The sequence below is a fragment of the Rhinoraja longicauda genome, chromosome 6 (genome assembly GCF_053455715.1).
Source record: "Rhinoraja longicauda isolate Sanriku21f chromosome 6, sRhiLon1.1, whole genome shotgun sequence".
Taxonomy (NCBI): Eukaryota; Metazoa; Chordata; class Chondrichthyes; order Rajiformes; family Arhynchobatidae; genus Rhinoraja; species Rhinoraja longicauda.
In genome coordinates this window covers 74,218,877-74,239,880 of record NC_135958.1, presented here as the reverse complement: position 1 = coordinate 74,239,880, position 21,004 = coordinate 74,218,877, and the positions used below count along the sequence as shown (strand labels likewise).

At 48.5% G+C, this 21,004-nt stretch overlaps 1 protein-coding gene across 1 annotated transcript; it reads left to right on the top strand.

The window, feature by feature from the left end:
* On the top strand, window positions 1–19,791 carry LOC144594597 (inward rectifier potassium channel 2). Its single transcript, XM_078401342.1, has 2 exons — window positions 1–24; window positions 14,409–19,791. The coding sequence occupies exon 2, from the start codon at window positions 14,656–14,658 to the stop codon at window positions 15,943–15,945; it is 1,290 nt and encodes a 429-aa protein (XP_078257468.1). The 5' UTR covers window positions 1–24; window positions 14,409–14,655; the 3' UTR covers window positions 15,946–19,791.
* The last annotated feature ends 1,213 nt before the right edge of the window (window positions 19,792–21,004 follow it).

Sequence of the window (21,004 nt, the reverse complement as noted above, 5' to 3'; positions counted from 1 at the left end):
CACTCGCTGCTGGCATTTGAACAGGTAACCAGGATTAAAAATCAGTCTTTTACTTGGGAGAGCCACTGATTTTTTTTGTTGAGAGATTGAATGCGTGGTGCTTGCAGGATGCGTAAAGAAAAAAGCCCCCTCCCCTCTCACCCAACCCCCCCTCCCCTCCCCTCCCCTCCCTCTCCTCCCCTCCTCTCCTCTCTCCCTCTCTGTCCCCCGCTACCCTGAAAGCACCCACATCTTTTGCAACGACTACCCACCCATCCATCCAGCAGCGCAAGCGAAAGATATTTGATTGTGGGATTCGTGCAACGCGCGGAGTCGGTGGTGGGTGTGCGGTAGACGGGGTAAGGATTTGTCTTTACGTTGGAGGGGGTTGGGAGATGTGTACCCTTGCCCGGCTTGTGCGTGTGTGTGTTGGCGGTGAGGTGGGTGGGTGAAGGTGGCGGTGAGGTGGGTGGGTGGGTGAAGGTGGCGGTGTTTTTTGAGGGGCCGCTGCGTTGTGTGGTTACATCACTTTCAAGCGCTCGGTCTCCCCGGGCCGAACACAGTCAGCCCGGCTTGCTGTTACCTCAGTCGGAGCTCAATGCAAAGCCTTCTGCTGCTTGCCAGAGGGATCTGTGTGATTTTTATTTTACCCGAAGCTCCCCCTCGTTTCTCCCCCTCCCTTCAACTCTTCCAGTTGGCTCCTGAATCGCCGAGTGACTCCAGTTTTTTGTGTCTATCTTCGCTTAATGATCTGTGTTTTTGTTTTAAAAGGGGATAGTTTGTACCCCACTTCTTACAACCCTCGCCCCCCTCCTCCTCCTCTCCCCTCTTTTCTCAGTTGCCCGGGGCTGAGTCAGTCCACGGGGCTTGTTGGAAAAGGTCGCCAGATTAGTTCTGGACCATTTGTGGCCTTTATGGACTTGCAGAAGCGCGCACACACACACACACAAACACACACACGCACACGCACACATACAAACACACACACACAAACATACACACACACAGACACACACACACACACACACACACACACACAGGAATTGGCAGTCGAAGTAGGAAGTGCGAAATATTCGCAGGGCGTCGCGAACAAAGTAATATTTGCAAAGTGGCATCAAAGTGGATATGTGTCCCGCGGGTGAAATATCTTCGTTCAACCGGTCGGGTGCCGTCGGTCGGTGGAAGATGTTTCGTGTCAAAAGCTTCGCGTTCCCCGCGTTGAGAAAGTATTTCAGCCAGGGCGCTCTGTCGTGACATGAAGGTCGCGGGGGGCCGGGAGAGTTGTCGGTCTTGATCTCAGGCGTAAATCAATTTAGAAATGTGCCAGAGACGAAAGCGAGCTTTTGGTTTTATATATGTAAATATATGTATCGTGTTTGTGTGACTTTGGGCTCAGGCTGCTTGGTTTCAGCGTTGTGTGTGTGTGTGAGTGAGTGTGTCTGTGTGTGTGTCTGTGTCTGTGTCTGTGTGTGTGTGTGTGAGTGTGTCTGTGTGTGTGAGTGTGTCTGTGTGTGTGTGTGTGTGTGTGTGTGTGTGTGTGTGTGTGTGTGTGTGTGTGAGTGAGTGTGTGTGTGTGTGCGCGTCTGTCTGTCTGTTTTAACGCTGTAATCGGCGGTTGCATTTGCAAGTGTGCTCCAAGCTTTTGCAAGTGTGCCTTGGCTGCCGGATAACACGTGTGCGTGAGAGAGAGAGTGTGTGTGTGTGAGAGAGAGAGAGAGAGAGAGAGAGAGAAGGGTTTAGAAGTACAGATTCTCACAATCCACCGAGTCAATCCGGACCAGAAGTCAAATCTGGGCGGTTGGAAATGACTCACGACGCGTTGTTGTTAAAAAAAAACTCGTTCTGCAGATTCCAGAACTCCCGCCTACCTGCCTGCTCGGCTCATGTCCTTCGCCCTCTCTACCTGCGATCCTCTCTTCTTTTTTATAAACCTCTCTCGGTCCCACCAATCCACGTGTTTACCCTCCTCTTCTCCCGACTCCCAACCGCCTCTGGTCTCCTCTTCCCCCCCCCCCCCCCCACTCCCACCCCGGATCTCCTCCTGCCCCTAATATCCTACCGACACTACCTGCCCCCCCCCCTTCCTTTCGCTTTACGCCTCTCCCCCGCTCCCCCATCTCCACCCCGCGCCCCCCACTCACTGTCTGCTTCCTCTGCCCCCTCTCTCTCTCTCAGTACTCCGGCCCCACAGACGGCTGTGGAAGCCGAGCCAACGGATGGTGTCAAGGCAGAGATTGTTGATTAGTGCGGGTCAGGGGGTTTGTATGGGGAGAAGGCGGGAGAATGGGGTTAGGAGGGAGAGATGGATTGGCCACGATTGAATGGCGGAGTGGACTTGGTGGGCCGAATGGCCTCATTCTGACCCTATCACTTATGACTGTGGTTATAACACCACCGTGCCGCCCTCCACCCCGCCCCTTTCTCTCTCTCAATAATCTCGGTCCACAATCCTCAGTCTCTGCGATCTATGCGTATAAATCCTCCTTCACTCCCCATTCCCCTCTCCAATTCCAAGTCTTGTGTTCCAACACTACTCTACAATTGACCGATGCTTCCCGCCCTCTCCCTCTCTCTCTGTGTGTCTGTGTGTGTGTCTCTCTCTGTGTGTGTCTCTCTCTCTGTGTGTGTCTCTCTCTCTGTGTGTGTCTCTCTCTGTGTGTGTCTCTGTGTGTCTCTCTCTGTGTGTCTCTCTCTGTGTGTGTCTCTGTGCGTGTCTCTCTGTGTGTGTGTCTCTCTGTGTGTGTCTCTGTGTGTGTCTCTCTGTGTCTCTCTCTCTGTGTGTGTCTCTCTCTCTGTGTCTCTCTCTCTGTGTGTGTCTCTCTCTGTGTGTGTCTCTGTGTGTCTCTCTCTGTGTGTGTCTCTCTCTCTGTGTGTGTGTGTCTCTCTCTGTGTGTCTCTCTCTGTGTGTGTGTGTCTCTCTCTGTGTGTGTGTGTCTCTGTGTGTGTGTGTCTCTCTCTCTGTGTGTCTCTCTGTGTGTGTGTCTCTGTGTGTGTGTCTCTGTGTGTGTCTCTGTGTGTGTGTCTCTGTGTGTGTGTCTCTCTGTGTGTGTGTCTCTGTGTGTGTCTCTCTCTCTGTGTGTCTCTCTCTCTGTGTGTCTCTCTCTGTGTGTGTCTCTCTCTGTGTGTGTCTCTCTCTCTCTGTGTGTGTCTCTGTGTGTGTCTCTCTCTGTGTGTGTCTCTGTGTGTGTGTCTCTCTCTGTGTGTGTCTCTGTGTGTGTGTCTCTCTCTGTGTGTCTCTCTCTGTGTGTGTGTGTCTCTCTCTGTGTGTGTGTGTCTCTCTGTGTGTGTCTCTCTGTGTGTGTCTCTCTCTCTGTGTGTCTCTCTCTGTGTGTGTCTCTCTCTGTGTGTGTCTCTGTGTGTGTCTCTGTGTGTGTCTCTCTCTGTGTGTGTCTCTGTGTGTGTGTCTCTCTCTGTGTGTGTCTCTCTCTGTGTGTGTCTCTCTCTCTGTGCGTGTCTCTCTGTGTGTGTCTCTCTCTCTCTGTGTGTGTCTCTGTGTGTGTGTCTCTCTCTGTGTGTCTCTCTCTGTGTGTGTCTCTCTCTCTGTGCGTGTCTCTCTGTGTGTGTCTCTCTCTCTGTGTGTGTCTCTCTCTGTGTGTCTCTCTCTGTGTGTCTCTCTCTGTGTGTGTCTCTCTCTCTCTCGCCTCCCACTCCTCTATTCCCCATTCACCCGGTATCCCAGCTGCTTGTCCTGGGGCTTCACCGCCTCTCGCTCACTCAACGCCAAGGCAGGGACTAACGCAACTTTTAAAATGCAATTAGGCAGGTGCGTGGATAGGACAGGTTTAGAGGGATATGGGCCAAACACAGGCAGGTGGGACTAGTGTGAGTATGCGTGTGTAAGTGTGCGGCGTGTGTATATGGGTGTGAGTGTGTGTGGTGTGAGTGTGAGAGAGAGTGTGTATGTGAGAGTGTGTGTATGTGGGTGAGAGTTTATGTGTGTGTGTGAGTATATGCGTGTGTAACTATGTAAGTGTGTGGTGTGTGTGTGTGGTGTGTATGTGCGTGTGAGTGTATACGTGTGTAACTATGTAAATGTGTGGTGTGTGTGTGTGGTGTGGTGTGGATGTGCGTGTGTGAGTGTATGCGTGTGTAACTATATAAGTGTGTGGTGTGTGTTTGTGCGTGTGTGAGTATATGCGTCTGTAACTATGTAAGTGTGTGGTATGTGTGTGTGGTGTGTATGTGTGTGTGTATGCGTGTGTAACTATGTAAGTGTGTGTGTGCGTGTGTATCTATGTAAGTGTGTGTGTGTTTGTGTATGTGTGGTGTGTATGTGCGTGTGTGAGTGTATGCGTGTGTAACTATGTAAGTGTGTGTGTGTGCGTGTGTAACTATGTAAGTGTGTGTGTGTGTGGTGTGTATGTGCGTGTGTGAGTGTATGCGTGTGTAACTATGTAAGTGTGTGTGTGGTGTGGATGTGCGTGTGTGAAAAAAATAGCAATGGTCCGTTGCTCTGGTTTCGGCTGGAATTAATCTGCAGCCGGGGAAATGTTGGCGTTAGGCCGGGGAATTGGAACTAATTTGCGTCTATCAGGGCCAGGGATTCATCAGCCGAAAGAAACAAATGAATACCTAAGTGACAAGGAATCGGAAACAGGCAGTGAATGAAAGGCGAGCGGCCTGGAGAGGCACGGAATACGTTGCACGAGTCTACAGCAGGATAATAATCCGCAAGGCAGCGTTGTGGGGGACGATAGTTGAACAGGAGTCCGGTTCACAGATGCTGGAGTAACTCAGCAGGACAGGCAGCATCTCTGGAGAGAAGGGAATGAGTGAAGATGGGTCTTGACCCGAAACATCACCCATTCCTTCTCTCCAGAGATGTTGCCAGTCCCGCTGAGTTACTCCAGCGCTTTGTGTCTAACTTCGGTGTAAACCAACTTCTCTCTTCTCTCTCCCCTGACTCTCGGTCTGAAGAAGGGTCTCGACCCAAAACGTCGCCTATTCCTTTTTCTTTGTTCTCCAGAGATGCTGCCTGTCCCGCTGAGTTACTCCAGCGTGTTGTGTCTACCTATCTTCAGCTGTGACAGAGTGTTTCAGCGATTCCGTCTCTCCACTCCAGAAAGAATAGCCACCGTTCGTTGTTTCAGCCCCTTTCCTCAGCTTATTTCCTCTGGGTTTTAAAAAAAAACTGTGTGTTAAGTGGCCTGTGGGGCATAAACGTCGGCTGCAGCCGGTGGAAACACTGGTGGGCCAAAAATATAGCAATGGGACTTGTTATAGACAATAGGTGCAGGAGGAGGCCATTCGGCCCTTCGAGCCAGCACCACCATTCAATGTGATCATGGATGATCATTCTCAATCAGTACCCCGTTCCTGCCTTCTCCCCATACCCCCTGACTCCGCTATCCTTAAGAGCTCTATCTAGCTCTCTCTTGAATGCATTCAGAGAATTGGCCTCCACTGCCTTCTGAGGCAGAGAATTCCACAGATTCACAACTCTCTGACTGAAAACGTCAGTGATCCAAAGAAAAAGGACGTTAAAGCTTGCAAAGACACCGGGGGGGGGGGGGTCAGGAGAGACGTTGATTCTTTGCACTTTGCAACATCTCCCGACTGCGCGACAAGAACCGGACAGAACAGATACCAAAAAAAAAGACACAAAGTCCTGGAGTGACTCAGCGGGCCAGGCAGCATCTTGCCCAGAGTAAGGAAACCGGGGACCAGAGGACAATCTGAGGCGTAACGTTTCCACACTGAGGTTGTGGGTGTTTGGAACAAGCTGCCAGAGGAGGTAGTTGAGGCTGGGACTATCCCAACGTTTAAGAAACAGTTGGACATGATAGGACAGGTTTGGAGGGACATGGACCAAACGCAAACAGTTGGGACTAGTGTAGCTGGGACATGTTGGCCGGTGTGGGCAAGTTGGGCCGAAGGGCCTGTCTCCACGCTGTATCACTCTGTGACTCTATCTCTGGAGAACATGGATAGGTGACGTTTCGGGTCTGGACCCTTCTTCAGACCCTCCTACACTAGTCTGAGCCGAAACATCACCCGCCCGCCATCTCCAGAGAATCTGCCCGAGTTACTCCAGCACTTTGTGTCTTTTTTTTTGTGGTAAACCAGCATCTGCATTTCCTCCTTTCTACATTTTGATGACCGGTCATGACCTCTCAGGGGGTATGGGGAGAAGGCAGGAACGGGGTACTGAATGAGAATGATCAGCCACGATCACATTGAATGGCGGTGCTGGCTCGAAGGGCCGAATGGCCTCCTCCTGCACCTATTGTCTATTGTCTCAGGCAGCATCTTCCAGTGCTATCAGTGGAAGCAGTATTATATCAGTGCTACCAGTGACTATCTTGCCGCGTCTGGGATAGAAGGGACGGAACGGGCCGAAAGGCGGTCTGTGAATGGATGGGCTTTGGCCAGAGTAACCGGGACCCCCGAATATAAAAGGTCACATGGGAGCTTTCAATCAAATGAATGGTAGTTCGAATTTCACTGTCCCTTAATTGGTACGTGTGACAATAAACTGACCTTGAAACCTTGAAATGAATGTGATATTGATAGGCTATTCATTGGGAACATACGCACAATGCGGAGACGCGGGGCAATGGGTTTGGGCAGAGTGGGGTCATCAAGCGAGGAGGGTTGATGCCTGGATGAACTGCAGATGCTGGTTTAAACCGAAGATAGACACAAAATGCAGGAGTAACTCAGCGGGTCAGGCAGCATCTCTGGAGAGAAGGAATGGGTGGCGTTATCGGGTCGAGCGAGACCCGTCTTCAGACTGAGAGTTCGGCTTGTACTCGCTGGAATTTAGAAGATTGAGGGGGGACCTTATAGAAACTTACAAAATTCTTAAGGGGTTGGACAGGCTGGATGCAGGAAAATTGTTCCCGATGTTGGGGAAGTCCAGAACAAGGGGTCACAGTTTAAGGATAAGGGGGAAGTCTTTTAGGACCGAGATGAGAAAGTTTTTTTTTCACACAGAGAATGGTGAATCTGTGGAATTCTCTGCCACAGAAGGTAGTTGAGGCCAGTTCATTGGCTATATTTAAGAGGGAGTTAGATGTGGTCCTTGTGGCTAAAGGGATCAGGGGGTTTGGAGAGAAGGCAGGAACGGGATACTGAGTTGGATGATCAGCCATGATCATATTGAATGGCGGTGCAGGCTCGAAGGGCCGAATGGCCTACCCCTGCACCTATTTTCTATGTTTCTAAAGCGCACAGTGCATATGAAATACACTTGAAGTGTCATATTGTAGTCGGGATAATAGAGGCCGCTGTTGGGAGCGGTAGTTCAGTTGAAATACAAGCGCGTAATTTGACAGGGGCGGGTGTAGGAAGGAACTGCAGACGTTGTTTTACACCGAAGATAGACCCCAAAAAACAACAACATGCTGGGTACGAGCTTCGGCTGCAGGCGGTGGAAACGCTGGTGGGGGAAAAAAATAATAGCGACGGGACTTGTTCTCCGGGATCCAAACAAAAAGGACGGCAAAGCTTGCAAAGAGACGCAGGGAGGCGGGCGGGCGGGGTACAGACGACTGTTGAGGTGACTTGGCAAAGCCGAGCATCTTCCGGATTCTGTGCGACCAGATCAGGACAGAGCGGATAACACAAAGTGCTGGACGGGCAGCATCTGTGGAGAGAAGCAATGGGTGTCGAGACCCTTCTTCAGACTGAGAGTCAGAGGAGGGATGGGTGGGAGACACATGAAATAAGGAAGGGCTTATTATCTCTGTGTCTTCCCTCTCCCCTGACTTTCAGTCTGAGGAAGGGTCTCGACCCCGAAACGCCACCCATTAGACAGAGGGGGGGGGGGGGGGGTGACGACTGACGGCTCTCTGTGAGTGTATAGTCCACCTACGACGGTGCAGATTGAGAATGATCAGCCATGGGATCAGCCATTGAATGGCGGTGCTGGCTCGAGGGGCCGAATGGCCTCCTCCTGCACCTATTGTCTATTGTCAGACTACAACTGAACAGCAGTACGGACTCATTGGCAAACGCACTCCGCACTTTTATGAGTCAGGTGCCTTTTCTTTAAAAAAAAAAAATGAACATGTTAGAACTCGTTCTCAATGCACGTGTTTTCAAAATGTTCACTTACTGTCAAGAGCAGCCGAGTGCCGTGACCTGCTTGTTGCTTTGCATTGCAAATGCTGCAGGGAGGGAGGCTTGTTGCTAAGGTAGTAAGGGGACTCGACATTGTTCTGTTCGTGTGCCCGACTGTGAATTATGTAAGGCTCTGCGGCAAAACCGAACAACGTATCATCGCACTAGTGGAACCAGGCCCGGACAGGTCAATAGACAATAGGTGCAGGAGGAGGCCATTCGGCCCTTCGAGCCAGCACCGCCATTCAATGTGATCATGGCTGATCATTCTCAATCAGTACCCCGTTCCTGCCTTCTCCCCATACCCCCCTGACTCCGCTATCCTTAAGAGCTCTATCTAGCTCTCTCTTGAATGCATTCAGAGAATTGGCCTCCACTGTCTTCTGAGGCAGAGAATTCCACAGATTCACAACTCTCTGACTGAATTTTTTTCCCCCTCATCTCAGTTCTAAATGGCCTACCCCTTATTCTTAAACTGTGGCCCCTTGTTCTGGACTCCCCCCAACATTGGGAACATGTTTCCTGCCTCTAACGTGTCCAACCCCTTAATAATCTTATACGTTTCGATAAGATCTCCTCTCATCCTTCTAAATTCCAGTGTATACAAGCCTAGTCCTCCAGTCTTTCAACATATGACAGTCCCGCCATTCCGGGAATTAAGGTAATTAGATTTAGAACTACAGAGTCAAACAGCGTTGAAACAGGCCCAACTGGCCAAAACGTTCCACCTTGCACTAGTCCCACCTGCCTGCGTTTGGCCCATATCCCTCTAAACCTGTCCTATCCATGCACCTGCCTCATTGTTTCTTAAACGTTGCGATAGTCCCTGCCTCAACTACCTCCTCTGGCAGCTTGTTCCATACACCCGTTGTCTGGAAAAGTAATCCCTCAGATTCTGATTAAACCTTTGCCCCTACACCTTAAACCTATGTTCCTCGATTCCCCTACTCTGGGCAAGAGACACTGTTCGCCTGTCCGATCTATTCCTCTCATGATTTTACACGCCTCTATAAGTTCAACCCTCATCCTCCTGTGCTCTAAGGAATAGAGAATTGGGAGGTCAATGGGCTTTTAATTACATGATTGCGATATTGATAGAAAAAATAATGTGACGGACTTTGTTCTGTTTAAATCCAGCCTTGTTTACAAACATGGTCTGATTTTTCTCTTTACCTGATTCCCTATCCTTATTTGTCTCTTTCTCTGTGTATGCATTCCTTCATTTCCCAATTAGATCTACTCCATCATCTTATAGAGGTGTAGAAATCGTCAGGGTGAATGCAAAGTCTTTTACACAGGGTGGGGGGGGGATTTAAGAGCCAGCGGTCACAGGTTTAAGGTGAGAGGAGTTCTAAGGACTTGAGGGACAATTTTGTAGTCAGAGGGTGGTAGGTGTATGGAATGAGCTGTTGGAGGAGGTAGTTGGGAACCGGTGCTATGACAGCATTAAAAAGATACTTGGACAGGTACATGGAAGGAAAGGTCTGGAGGGATGTGGGCCAAACGCGGGCAAGTGGGACCAACTTAGATGAGGCTTCTTGGTCGGCAAGGACGAGTTGGGCCGAAGGGCCTGTTTCTTTGCTGTACGTCTCTATGAAGCCAAGAGTCTTGTCATATGCTGTGCAAGAATGTGTGTGTCGTAAGCAAAGTTTGGAAGCAGATGAGGAATTGGCTGTAAGGCAGGAACAAGTGATGCGGAGATTGGCAAATGATATGAGTGTAATCCAAGAAATTGGGTTCTGTTTTTGTTTCGAGCACACATACTTCTCCATTTCTACAGTCAGGGAGGAAATCCAGAAGAGATGATGAATTTACTCGAGCATTCGTGATTGATATTGGATTCGGTTTAATGTTATCAGGTGGACCAAGGTACTGGCAAAAGATTTGTTGGCATCCTATTTAGTCAAATCAGACTATTCGTGAGTGGCACAGCGGTAGAGTTGCTGCCTTACAGCGCTAGAGACCTGGGTTTGATCCTGACTACGGGTGCTGTCTGTACGGAGTTTGTACGTTCTCCCCATGACCGTGTGGGTTTTCTCCGGGATCTCCGGTTTCCTCCCACACTCCAAAGATGTGCAGGTTTGTAGGCTAATTGGCTTGGCAAAATTGTAAATTGTCCCTAGTGTGCGTAGGATAGTGTCAGCGTGTGGGGATCACTGGTCGGTGTGGACTCAGTGGGCCGAAGGGCCTGATTCTGCGATGTATCTCTAAACTAACCTAAACACGATTTATAATCAAGTCATGCACAAGTACAACAGTGTCAGGGTGCATCATGTTACAGCGTTATAGCATTATAGTTACAGAGAAAGTACAGATTTTAAAAAGTGCAAGGAGCAAACCGCTGGAGGAACTCAGCGGGCCAGGCAGTGCTTGTGTAGAGAAATGGACAGTCGATATTATTCCCTCCACAGGTGCTGCCTGGCCTGCTGAGTTCTTCCAGCAGGTGTTTTTTTATTTGCTCCAAATCGCACCATTTGCAGTCTCCAGTGTCTAAACTTGGAAGGCGCATTTTCAAATGCAGATAATTATAGCGTTTCATATATTCAAAGGAGAAAAAAGAAAATGGACAAATTACGAATATCAAACTAGCAAAGGAGAAAATAGCAGAGGTGTAATCAATGGTGGTTCCGTCACTAAGGAGATAGCAAAGACAATCAGAAAAGGCCATTAGACACAAAAGGCTTGAGCAACTCAGCGGGTCAGACAGCATCTCCGGAGAAAAAGAAGAGATGACCTTTCGGGTCGAGACCCTTCTTCAGACTGCTGTCTGACCCGCTGAGTTGCCTCAGCTTTTTGTGCCTATCTTCGGTTTAAACCAACATCTTTAGTTTAGTTTATTTTAGTTTAGAGATACAGTGTGGAAACAGGCCCTTCGGCCCACCGAGTCTGCACCGACCAGCGATCCCCGCATGTTAACACTATCTACTATCCTAGGGCAATTTACATTTATACCAAGCCAATTAACCTATAAACCTGTATGTCTTTGGAGTGTGGGAGGAAACCAAAGATCTCGGAGAAAACCCACGCGGTCATGCGGGGAGAACGTACAAACTCCGTACGGACGGCACCTGTAGTCAGGATTGAACAAACTTGGGTAGGCAGCAACACTACCACTGCACCATTACACAACCCTCACAGAACCTCCCACAGCCAAGAAAAATAACACCAGCATCTGCAGTTCCTTCCTGCACATTTTGTCTCCTCAACGTGTACTGCAACGTTTAAGACACATTTAGGCTGATGCATGGATAGGACAGGTTTAGAGGGATACTAGACCAAGTGGACCCGTTGGGCCTAACCTCCCCTGCATTGGTGCAACACCCTCTCCTCCCCCACTCCCCTCCACTCCACCCTCCCTCCTCCTCCCTCCCTCCCCGTCCCCTCTCCCCATCCCCCTCTCTCCCCATCCCCTCCCACCTCCCTCCCCCTCTCTCCCTCCCCGTTCCCTCTCCCCATCCCCACCTCTCCCCTCCCATCCCCTCCCTCCCTCCCCTCCTCCATCCCTCCCCCCACTAACAGGCCAATTATCCTACAACCCTGTACATCTTTGGAGTGTGGGAGGAGACCGAAGATGTCGGAGAAAACCCACGCAGGTCACGGGGAGAACGTACAAACTCCGTACAGACATCATCCGTAGTCGGGATGGAACCCGGGCCTCCGGCGCTGTCAGGCGGCAACTCTACCAGCATTTAACTGTTAAACCTAGAGCCACCACTTCCACAATTGGCAGAGAAGGTTGGGGAAGAAGTTCAAATGCAGGTTCTGAGTTCAAACTTCAACATGATCAGAGGTTCCAAGCACAGCATGTTAAGCCACTGCTGGCTTGATGTCCTGAAATCTAAAATGAGTTGCATGTCGGTGTTTCACTGGTATTCTTTCATTGTGGCTTGAGGTTGGTTGGCAAATGCACAGTCAGTTCCAATACTCACATGGGCTGAATACCTTTAAAACAAAAAAAAAAAACAATCTGCCGCGTCCCCTCCCAAAATACCCAAATCCTGTTGTGAATTGCGTTTTATACCGAAAATCTATGAGGGGCTGTCGAACACATTGAATATTTCTGTGCATAGCAGAGGGGACTATTTTTACAATGCTGCCTCACTGCGCCAGAGACCCGGGTTCAATCCTGACCGCGGGTGCTGTCTGTACGGAGTTTGCACGTTCTCCCCGTGACCGCGCTGGTTTTCTCCGGGCGCTCCGCTTTCTCACACACTCCAAAGACGTGCAGGTTTGTAGATTAATTGGCACCGGCAAAAGAAAATCGCCGCTTGTGCATAGCATGTGGGTTAAATTGTTGGTCGGCATGAACTCGGTGGGTCAAAGGACCTGTTTCAATAGACAATAGACAATAGGTGCAGGAGAAGGCCATTCGGCCCTTCGAACCAGCACCGCCATTCAATGTGATCATGGCTGATCATTCTCAATCAGTTCCTACCTTCTCCCCATACCCCCTGACTCCGCTATCCTTAAGAGCTCTATCTAGCTCTCTCTCTTGAATGCATTCAGAGAATTGGCCTCCACTGCCTTCTGAGGCAGAGAATTCCACAGATTCACAAGTTTCCCCGCTGCATCTCCAGAACTAAAAAAAAAAGACAGCATCACTTGTCGACCAGCCACAAATAATTACCGTGAGATGATTATCTCTGCTTAAAACTCGCTTTAAGCTCATACAAGATTTTTTAAAAACAGGAGTATGAAGATCAAGCAGACTGAGAAACAGTAGCACTGTCATTTCAGCAAGAGTTCTAACTCTCGTCTGATAACATTTCTTACTAGTTTTGACAGCACGTCTGATCCAAGACTGTTCAATTGACTTTTATGCCCCAATATTTAGTGTGTTGTGCTCATCTACCTCGACCTGACCGTTGGATTGCGCTGAAGTTAATTGGATCGCATTGATCCAATGGAACTGATGTCCTCTTTTAACTTTCGCTGCAAATGTTTTCGTTGTCCTTGCTGGCAGAATGAGAACACAACATGGATTCTATTTTTAATCATGAACAGCACAGCGAGGACCCAATTTTTTTTTTCTTTATCTGTGTGAGAATGCGAGAAACGTTGTGTTTTGACTATCATCACGATTTGGGTCTTGTTTCTTTTAGCTGGAGATTAGGTAGGAAGGAACTGCAGATGTTGGTTTGCACCAGAGATGGAGACAAAAAGCTGGAGTAACTCAGCGGGTCGGGCAGCGTCTCTGGAGAGAAGGGAATGGGTGATGTCTCGGGTCGAGACCCTTCTTCAGACTAGAACCTCACCCATTCCTTCTCTCCAGAGATGCTGCCTGTCCTGCTGAGTTACTCCAGCATTTTGCGTCTTATCTTCGATTTAAACCAGCATCTGCAGTTCCTTCCCAGATGCGTTTAACTATTCATATTGGTGGTGCTTGGGGTGGCTTCTACACCTATCTGATATATTAACATTGATTGCGCTTCCTATAAATGACCAGGATTGTCTATTTTATTATCGCCCATGTACGATGAAAAACCTTTGTTTTGTCTGCTGTCCACAGTTCAGATACACCATTTCATATCATCATATCATATATATACAGCCGGAAACAGGCCTTTTCGGCCCTCCAAGTCCGTGCCGCCCAGCGATCCCCGTGCATTAACACTATCCTACACCTACTAGGGACAATTTTTTACATTTACCCAGCCAATTAACCTACATACCCTGTACGTCTTTGGAGTAGAGATACTATGTTCAAACTCTCAAGTATAATAGATAGAGCAAAGGCGAAGATACAGAGTGCAGTTCTCAGCATCGAAGCACATTAGTTCCATAGACAATGTCTTCAGTGGGGTAGAGGCGAATCGGACAGTATTATGGTTGCACAGTGTCGCCAGCTGGTAGAGCTGATGCCTCCCGGCGCCAGAGACCCTGGCTCGATCCTGGCCTCGGCTGCCGGCTGTGGTGAAATTTGCTTGTTCTCCCTGTGACCGCGTGGGTTTTCTTCCGGGTGGTTCCAACCGCATCCCGAGAACGTGCGGGACTGTAGGTTAATTGCACGTTGCGATTTACAAGCAAATCTGTGCAGGGAGTTGATGGGGATGTGGGATAACATGGAAGATGTGTGGATAGAAGGTGTTTGGATGGTCAGACCTGGTCGGCTGAAACACTTATTTCCATACTACATACTTAAATTAAAATAGGGGTGGGGGGGTGGGGGTACATGGTTGGGTAAGTCACAGGTCAGTGTGGCCTAGGTGGGCCAAAGGGCCCGTTTCTACGTTGTATCTCTAATCTTCTTGAAAGGTCTCTTCTGAAACCAGATGAAAGGAGGGGGGGGGGTAAAAACCTTCTCTACCTCCCACTGAGATTTTTATTTGACAGTAAATATTGATTTTGTTTTCTTTTTTCAACAGATCACACTCTGATGAGTGAGAACTAAATATCGTGTCTTGGACAACCGTCTTCATTCGAGACTGCTTGGTGGAAGAAAGTGACTGGCAGAGGTCTACCTTCTCAGTCACGGTTGTGTGTTCCCCACTCCCCCCTCTCCCCTCCCCTCCCCTCCCCTCCAGAAGTTCAAAACTGTTTCTTCAAAGACTGCTCCAAACAATTTCAAGACTGTATCCCAAAGTGGAAAAGCAGCAGTCCCAGGCGCTGGCAATGGGAAGCGTGCGTGCCAACCGTTACAGTATTGTGTCGTCGGAAGAAGATGGCATGAAGCTGGCCACCATGGCGATCGCCAATGGCTACGGGAACGGCAAGAGCAAGGTTCACACCCGCCAGCAGTGCCGGAGCAGGTTTGTGAAGAAAGACGGCCATTGCAACGTCCAGTTTGTGAACATGAGCGAGAAGGGGCAGCGTTATCTGTCGGATATCTTCACCACCTGCGTGGACATCCGCTGGAGGTGGATGCTGGTCATCTTCTGCCTGTCCTTTGTGCTCTCCTGGCTGCTGTTCGGCTGCATGTTCTGGCTGATTGCGCTGATGCACGGCGACCTGGACAAGAGCAACTACAAGGCGGAGCACAAGCCGTGCGTGTCGGAGGTGAAGAGCTTCACCGCCGCGTTCCTCTTCTCCATCGAGACGCAGACCACCATCGGCTACGGATTCCGCTGCGTGACCGAGGAGTGCCCCATCGCCGTGTTCATCGTGGTCTTCCAGTCCATCGTGGGCTGCATCATCGACGCCTTCATCATCGGCGCGGTGATGGCCAAGATGGCCAAGCCCAAGAAGAGGAACGAGACGCTGATCTTCAGCGACAACGCGGTGATCGCCATGAGGGACGGGAAACTGTGCTTAATGTGGCGGGTGGGCAACCTGCGCAAAAGCCACCTGGTTGAAGCCCACGTCCGCGCCCAGCTGCTCAAGTCGAGAATAACTCCAGAGGGGGAGTACATCCCCTTGGATCAGATGGACGTCAACGTTGGCTTTGACAGTGGGATCGACAGGATATTCCTGGTGTCCCCCATCACCATCGTCCACGAGATTGACGAGGACAGTCCCTTCTACGACCTGAGCAAGCAGGACCTGGACAACGCGCACTTTGAGATCGTGGTGATCCTGGAGGGGATGGTGGAGGCCACGGCCATGACCACCCAGTGCCGGAGCTCCTACCTGGCCACCGAGATCATCTGGGGCCACCGGTTCGAGCCGGTGCTCTTCGAGGAGAAGAACTACTACAAGGTTGACTACTCGCGCTTCCACAAAACCTACGAGGTGCCCAACACGCCCCTCTTCAGCGCCAGGGACCTGGCGGAGAAGAAGTACATCCTCTCCACGCCCAACACGTTCTGCTACGAGAACGAGGTGGCGCTGATGAACAAGGACGAGGAGGGGAGCGAGGGTGGAGTCCCGGAGAGCCCGGGCAAGGAGACTCAGACCAACACGGACCATAACCAGGCCACCATCCCCTTGGAACCTCGCCCGCTCCGGCGAGAGTCGGAAATATAAATACCTAAAAGTATGTTGTTTTGAAGAAAAAAAATGAAAAAAAAATTTTTTTAACGAGAGAATCTTTCTCAAAGATTCTCAGTGCTGACCGAGGCCGGGAATAGCCAGCCAGGAAAGTGTACTGATGACGTTAAGGATTTGCTCAAAGCAAAAATGCTGCTGATTAGGTGAGGTGAACGCTCAGCAGACGTTCAGATCTTTCAAAAACTAAGCACTAAGCAAACTTTCTGACGCGACGTGAAGGCACATAATAACTAACGTATGTCTGTAGCATACCCAAACCGTGTAGCAAAACTTGAACATTGCAGGAAGGACTGATGGCATTATTATTATAAAAGATGGCTTTCAATGGAAAATTGTAAACCTAAGAGATTTCCATCTGCTCTGAATGATTTGAAGGAATACCTGAAAGTACAGTGGCCACTATATTAATAATTTTCATAGACAAAGGTCTTGCTGTTAATGGGTGAAACTGCAGCTCAGAGAATATTTATTTTCCAGGGTTTCTTTTATTGGTTTATTGTGAACAAAAGAAAACCCCCCAGTATTTATGATTCTTGTGGAGGGAGGGGGGAGGTTGGGTTTGAGTATCATTAATTAGAAAGTGATTTGGAATTTTCTACCCCCTACCGGTTCCTTGAAATTGGACTCATTTTACTTTCCGGAGAATGGGCTAACTTGGTTCTCGGTAGCAGTCATTTTAAAAGAAGCCCAGAAAGGTCTAAACCTTTGAAAATTACTGCTACTGAGAACCAAGTTAGCCCATTCTCCGGAAAGTAAAATGAGTCAAATTTCAAAGAAGCCCAGAAAGATATAAACCTTGTAGTTACATTCAACTGAGTACAAAAAGCATGCAACACTATCTCAATGCCACTTACCCTAATGCAACTCAAATGCAAGAAGGTTCCCATTCCTTAAACTGTTATATTATTGACCAAACGCATACATTCATCTTCAGCCATTAGAGTCCTCTACTTTAATCGTTCCACCATCCCAACTAGGAGAGAGTTGCTTCTCTTTTGAGACACTCTGCTGGATAGTAAATGGTATCCAGTTGGTGAAGGGGGTAACGGGTTACTATGACAATCAGACCGAGCCACTTTGATACCAAACGCCATTGGGGCATCACAGAGGCGCAACGGTGGAGTTGCTGCCTTACGGCGCAGGGGACCCGAGTTCGATCCCGACTAGGGGTTTGTACGGGGATTCTCTCCGTGACCTGCGCGGGTTTTCTCCGGGGGCTCCGGTTTCCTCCCCCACTCCAAAGACGTGCAGGTTTGTAGGTTAATTGACTCCGGTAAAATGGTAAATTGTAAAAGTTCCTAGCGTGCAGGATAGTGCTGTTGTCCGGGTCGGTGCGGACTCGGTGGGCCGAAGGGCCTGTTTCCGCGCTGTATCTCTAAAGTCTTGATATATTCCCACTGGATGTCACGGCCACTTGTACCAAAACACACCTGAGCCACGTGCCTGGTTTTCTGGGATGATTTTGCTGCAGGAATCCTGGTCAGATTGAAGTGAGTCTCCCAAGGAACACGCTCTTGCGTTGACACCCAGAACCTGTCTAAGGCTCAGTGGCTTCTCCAGTTTCCCCATCCGTCAGGGAGTCTGAATGAAGGCGGGAACAAGGGCGAGGCCACCTTCAGATTGTTAAATATCATATTGTTAATGGAAGGATCTGCAGGATTTTTTTCCTTTCTATTTTCCATTCCGTTGTTTCTTGATTTTATTTATTTTTCACCTGAATTTGCTGTCACTGATTTCACAGCTGAAGTCAGCCTCCCGACAATCCGGGGATGGGTTTCAAGGAGGATAGACAATAGGTGCAGGAGAAGGCCATTCTGCCCTTCGAGCCTGTACGCACCGCCATTCAATGTGATCATGGTTGATCATTCACAATCAGTACCCCGTTCCTGCCTTCTACTAGTGACCCAGTTACAAATATTTTGATTGCTCCAAAGAATATGGGCCCATTGCTAATCAGAAACACTTTCAGAAAATGGAGGTATCTTTACAAAGAAGCATAGAAAATAGGTGCAGGAGTAGGCCATTCGGCCCTTCGAGCTACCCGATTCAGTTTTAGTTTAGAGATACAGCACGGAAACAGGCCCTTCGGCCCACCGACTCTGCGCCGACTATCAGTCGCCCGCTCACACTAGTTCAACATTATCCCAATTTTTCATCCACTCCCTACACACCATGGGGGATTTTTTTTCAGAGGGCCAATTAACTTACAAATCTGCACGAGGTTGGGACGGTGGGAGGAAACCGGAGCACCCGTAGGAAACCCACGTGGCCACGGGGAGAATGTATGTGCAAACTCCGTACAGACAGCATCCGAGGTCAGGATCGAACCCGCGTCCCTAGCGCTGTGAGGCAGCAGCTCTACCCGCTGCACCACCGTGCCGCTCACCTGGAGCGACCTTCCATGTCTTCCCAGGCCGGTTACCTGTTGTCTGATGGGTACTCAATGCAACAGGTCTCCCTGACCGGCTCCACATCTCTAACAATGATCTCAGCAGGATTTACTAAATTAACACATCAGGCCAGCTCGCAGTTGTGATAAGGTCCACTCAACTTTCTGGTATTCTCTCTTTCGATATCATTTTGCTTTGGAACATGCACGATTTTGAAAGTAAGCTTTTAAGGTTGTTCATTGTTAAGTTGAACGACGAGGGCATTGGAAGTAAAAAAAACATTTCTCTCTTTTTCTTTTAATTAACAGTATTCTTTGGAAAGAAACACGTTAGGTTTTACCCGGGCTCCTTCTGAGTTAGGCAGATATTGAAGTGCTTTCTTCAACCGCGAGTTGTCCTCTGGTCTAAGTTTAGCCCCGGAGGATGAGAAGGCGCTTGGAATCTCAGACTTAGGAAAATTGGAGGCCTTTGCAGGGCCCTTAAGTGACCAGCGAGCGATCCACTGGGAGCCAAGGGCAATGAGGTGGGTTGGAGTCAATTCGGGTCGAGGGTGGGGTGGCAGAAAGGAATGAAGGAAGCAGAACACACACACACACACACACACACACACACACACACACACACACACACACCCACACACACGACTGATTAGTTAAAGTACAGAGAAACAATACGCACAAGGCATGAACATAGATGCCAGTCAGTATATTCAATAAAGAGATGCAAAAATACTGCACCTGCTGCTAAAACTGGTACACGAAGAGTGGAATTTCAACCAAAGAGTATTTAAACCAGCAAACAAAGCAATGGGAGAGAAGAGCCGGACACAGAGCCAGCTTACATCACTTTGGATTCGCCCTGCTAAATGCTGCCATTTCACTGAAAAGAATTTAGCACATTAAAAAATTATATATATATGTTTTAAAAAAACAAGTTTAAAAGAAAAACTTCCTTGAACACTTCGGGTCTCAAAGTCGCCCGGCTCATATTTTATCAGGAAAACGAAAGAAACAGCATTTGTAGAAGAAAAAAACACAACCTCTTGCAATATATATAGTTTTTAAAATAAAATGTACAGTTTATAAAAGTTTAACAGATATTTTCATATTTAAAGCCAAATGTAAATACATTCAACGTAAGTTGCCACAAGAGGATTAAAACTGGCAGTTTCATTACACTTGTATCAACAGTCAGTCAGGACCTAGTAGCTGCTGGTTAGCGCAGGTTATGTGATTTTAAGCATTGTTCGGGCTGTAAGGCTTGTAACAACTATGAACTTTCACTATTTATTATTTAAGCATGACATGAAATTAAAACTCATAGAATATTTTAAAGGCATTTTAAAAAAAGTTTTGAAAGAGAAAAAATAACCGAACTGGTTAGAAGTCTGGAAAGTAGTATAAGAAAATAACTGCAGATGCTGGTACAAATCGAAGGAATTTATTTCACAAAGTGCTGGAGTAACTCAGCAGGTCGGGCAGCATCTCGGGAGAGAAGGAATGGGTGATGTTTCGGGTCGAGACCCTTCTTATGTGTGAAACCTTCCATGTTCCACTGTGAGAGAGGATGGTGCCTCATTGTCTCATATGTTCTTATAATGTAGAAGGAGGTTATTTGAACCATCGGGTCTATGCCAGCTCAGAAGAAGGTTGAGCAGACTAGGGTTGTTTTCCCTGGAGCAGAGAAGGCTGAGAGGGGACATGATCGAGGAGTACAAGATCATGAGGGGCATAGATAAGGTAGATGGCGGGGAACTTCTTCCACTGGTGGAAGGTTCAACAACGAGGGGACATAGATACAGGGTAAGGGGAGGGAGGTTTCGGGGGGATGTGAGAAAGAACTTTTTCACCCAGAGGGTGGTTGGAGTCTGGAACTCACTGCCTGGGGTGGTGGTGGAGGCGGGAACACTCACAACGTTTAAGAGGCATTTGGATGGGCACTTGAAATGCTACAACATTCAGGGCTACGGTCCAAATGCGGGAATATGGGATTAAAATTAGACTGTGTTGGTAACGGGCGGCGCGGACACGGTGGGCCGAAGGGCCTCTTTCTGTGCTGTAGGACTCTATGACTCTAAGGTTCTCGACCCGAAACGTCACCCATTCCTTCTCTCCCGAGATGCTGCCCGACCTGCTGAGTTACTCCAGCACTGTGAATAAATAGAAGTCTGGAAAGCCAGCGTCTTGTCTGTCAGACGTGGATAAATAAGGTCGTCTAACTCTAATGCACTCTTTATCTACGAGATGTTTCCACGAAAGATGTTTCTTTTCGCCTTCCTACGAGGCAACAGAAAAAAACAATTGTGAAGTACTGTAATGTTTATAATGTATAGCTGCTCCTCGACCATTTAAATTATTTAGTGCGACGTGGTGGTATTTTTTCTCAGCCGGTAAGATTTGTCATCTTATCAAAACACTTGCGTCTTGGATGATCATTCTTGATTTTATTGTACTATGTCCCATTTTTTGCAACTTTTTTTTTTTTTATTGATGTCTTCCTACTGTACTGCACAGGTCCACCATTTGTACAGATTTTTAAAAAAAATAAAATGTATGTCTTATTTTATGGTTGAAATAAAAAAAAAATTGTGAAATATTAAAGACGACTGACTTTCTGAATTCGACTTGCATGTTGTGGCGGTGGAG

What these genes read in the sequence shown, in the direction of transcription:
- LOC144594597 (XM_078401342.1), top strand. Translation starts at nt 14,656, where the DNA reads ATGGGAAGCGTGCGTGCCAACCGTTACAGTATTGTGTCGTCGGAAGAA.